The sequence below is a fragment of the Sinocyclocheilus anshuiensis genome, unplaced genomic scaffold (assembly GCF_001515605.1).
Source record: "Sinocyclocheilus anshuiensis isolate Anshui unplaced genomic scaffold, SAMN03320099.WGS_v1.1 scaffold1312, whole genome shotgun sequence".
Taxonomy (NCBI): Eukaryota; Metazoa; Chordata; class Actinopteri; order Cypriniformes; family Cyprinidae; genus Sinocyclocheilus; species Sinocyclocheilus anshuiensis.
Window position 1 is genome coordinate 421672 of NW_015544237.1, and position 3584 is coordinate 425255.

General features: G+C 35.1%; 1 protein-coding gene across 1 annotated transcript in view; it reads right to left on the reverse strand.

Annotated features, from left to right (window-relative positions):
- Positions 1–3584, reverse strand: part of LOC107697578 (centrosomal protein of 120 kDa-like) — a 34935-nt gene that overhangs the window by 4503 nt on the left and 26848 nt on the right. Inside the window, exons 14-16 of the mRNA XM_016498377.1 lie at positions 3044–3235; positions 1676–1743; positions 175–284 (exon numbers count right to left, since the gene is read on the reverse strand). Coding sequence (XP_016353863.1) covers positions 175–284; positions 1676–1743; positions 3044–3235 — 370 coding nt within the window. The remainder of the gene's footprint in view (positions 1–174; positions 285–1675; positions 1744–3043; positions 3236–3584) is intronic.

Here is a 3584-nt window from a genome sequence, read left to right on the forward strand (position 1 = left end):
TCTCTCTCTCTCTCACACACACACACACTCACACAATTATCCTGAGGATTTGAGGAGTTTCCTTCACTACCTGCGGTTAACGGCAGCTCTAATGGTTCCCAGAGTTCTGTTCGCAGTGTGTGGTGTGAGCGTCAGCTCTAATAACGGCTGAAGACACGCGTTTGCTTGTGTGACCAGAGAATGACCCGGACGCCAGACACAACTCAAGAGCAGTTTTCTGGAGAGATTCGCCCGACACCTGGACCGCATCACTGAGGAAATTTACCCAGAAACCCCAAACACAGCTGACAGATCCATCACAGCACATCTTTAGTGAAAATCTGTGCTAAACATGATCTCTGTCGCCTGACGATCAAAAGTGGGGTCAGCAAGATTTTTAATGTTTATAAAGAAGTTTCTTTTGCTCAGCAAGGCTGCATTTATTTGATCAAAAATACAGTAAAAATCGTGAAATATTATTACAATTTCAAATAACTCTTTTCTATGTGAATATCTGTTAAACTGTAATTTATTTCTGTGATGCGCAGCTGTATTTTCAGCATCATTACTCCAGTGTTCAGTGTCACATGATCTTCAGAAATCATTCTAATATTCTGATTTATAATAAATGTTGGATAAATATCTTAATATTTTGCTTTATAATGTTTTTATAATGTTGCTTAATATATTTTTTGGAACCTGTCATACTTTAATGAAAAAAAAGGTAAAAAGAACAGCATTTATTTAAAATAACAATACACTTTTGTAACAATACACTCTACCTTTCAAAAGTCTTGGGTCAGTAATTTTTTTCTTTCTTTTTTGAACGAAACGAATACTTACATTCACAAGGGTGTGCTAAACTGATAAAAAAGTGACAGTAAAGACTTATTTTGTTAGAAAAGATTTTTATTTCTAATAAAAGCTGTTCTTTTGAACTTTATGTTCCTCTGTGAATCCTGAAAAACAAAATGCACGACTGTTTTCAACATTGATAATAATCAGAAATGTTTCTTGAGCAGCAAATCAGCATATTAGAATGATTTCTGAAGATCATGTGACACTGAAGACTGGAGTAATGATGCTGAAAATACAGCTTTGATCACAGAAATACATTACAGTTTAACAGATATTCACATAGAAAACAGCTGTTTTAATTTCTAATAATATTTCACAATTTTTACTGTATTTTTGATCAAATAAAAGCAGCCTTGCTGAGCAGAAGAGACTTTAAAAAAACATTAAAAAAAAATCTGATCCCAAACTTTTGAACAGCAGTGTATATTGTGTTTCTACTACGTTACATGAGAATACAAGATTATTTCAGTGAAAAACGATCCACTTAAATTCATCCATCGATCTTTCAACAAGCCAACTTGATATTCAGATGTTTAATGTTGAACATAATACAAGCCTGATTTATAGCTCAATATCATATTAAGTTATGGAGGCCTCAGAGCTCCATAAATCACCAGCTGTTTTCTTTATATATATATATCTCTGGCACTTGAAAGTAAAGAGAGAGGCGAGTCTGGGCCGCTCCAGCTGCTTTGTGTCTGTAACAGTTATTAGCAGGCTGATAAGCTCCATGCGCCGCCTCTGTTTACTGGAGAAGCGGCCCAATGCTTCAGCGCAGCTCGTGACAGCTCTCCGTTTCTCAGCATTCACTCGCATTGCTTTTTCCGTGAGAACTCACATCCACGTCTGCTTTAACGCAGTAAACTGCTCCATTAGTCTTGAGCTGGTCCTGCGAGAGCCTGCAGCCTGATTGGATCCAGAACACAAACTCCAGACTATTTTTAGAGCCATTAAGATTTTTTACATTGCGACATTATTTTTATGACACTGAAGCACATTCTCATGACTGTAATGCGCAAGAATCTCGTTCTCATTCATGTTACTATTATTTAAAGATACACTTAAATATAAAGTTTACCAAATACTCAATTTAAAGGAGACATATTATGCCCCTTTTTACAATATGTAATATCGTCTCAGGTGTTCCCAGAATGTGTCTGTGAAGTTTCCGCTCAAAATACTCTCCTCTGTCTCCTCTGAGGCTGGGACTCTAAACAGTGTTCTGTGCTCGTCTGTGCAGCCAAACACAGAACAGTTAGCGTGCTTTGCTTAAACTTTCATCATGGCATTAGAGCTGCTACACTGTTGTCGCTTGCGAAATCAAAATAACGGCGCCGTGGGTGTAAACTTACAGATTAAGGGGCGGTAATATTATAATGAGATCCCTTTGCCACGTCACCAAGAGAGCGAAATCAGACGCGCTGGTTTTCTCAGACGCTTGCAGAAAAAGGCTTCCCAAAACAAAGTTACTGGGTTAATCTTTTTCATGTTTCCTTGGTTGGTAGATGCACCGGGGACCTGATTATAGCACTTAAAGGGGTCATATGATGCTGCTAAAAAGAACAGATTTTCATGATATGTCACCTTTAAATATATACATTTAAAATTATTTTAGAATTTTTTAATATTTTTATGTTTGTAATATTATTTGAGAATTACAAATTCAAAATTAAATCATCTATCTATCTATCTATCTATATATATTTATTTATATTTATATACACATACATACACACATATATTTTAAAGTATTTTAGTATAAATAAGAATCACAAACAAATTAAACATCCAGATGTATTACTGTCATGAGAATCCGGAATAAATATATGCATCAATATATTAATATATAAATAAAAAAAAAATTTTTTTTTACTTTTTAAAAATATTTTATTTTTGTAATAGATTTGTTACATATATATATATATATATATTTTTTTTACCATTTTCAAGTATTTCAGTACCAATATTAAATACTGAAAACACCTCAATGCAAAAAAAAATTCCGATCGTCCTTAAAACAGGTTTAATTTTCTTTATGCAAAATATATTTTGGGGTGTAAGACTTGGGTAGACGTTTTTATGAGATTGACCCAATTCATTTAATTTTTCAGGTTAAAACTACACTGTCTGAAAGCTTTCACTCATCATTTCCAGCTGTGACGAGAGTAAAACACACTCTAGTAATCATGTGATTAGTTAGTCTTACCCGTTTAAACCTGGCTAACTCCTTCAGTATAATACGCCTCTGCTCTGTGTAGGATTTAGTGTCTCTGACCTTCTCCAGGGTCAGCAGGTTGATCTCTGACTGCAGACGGACCTCGGGCCGGACGTTCTGCTGATCCCGGTACAGCTCGAACTCCTTCTCCAGCTGCTTGCATTTGTTCTCAGCCTCTTGTATCTTTCGTAGTGAACGTGGTGAAAGCACAAGAGACAAATGGGAAATTGTCACTGTAAAGCCTGACAAACGAAATTGTCTGAAAAATAAATTTCACTTCAAATGGAACAAATGTATTAAACCTTTCAACAAAATAAAATACAAATTGCATGTGATTTTTTGTTTTGTATCACATTTGATCCTTTTATGGCTCATTTGTGACCCTGGAGCACAAAAGCAGTCTTAAGTCGCTGGGGTATATTTGTAGCAATAGCCAACAATACATTGTATGGGTCACAATTATACATTTCTCTTTTATGCCAAAAATCATTAGGATATTAAGTAAAGATCATGTTCCATGAAGATATTTTGT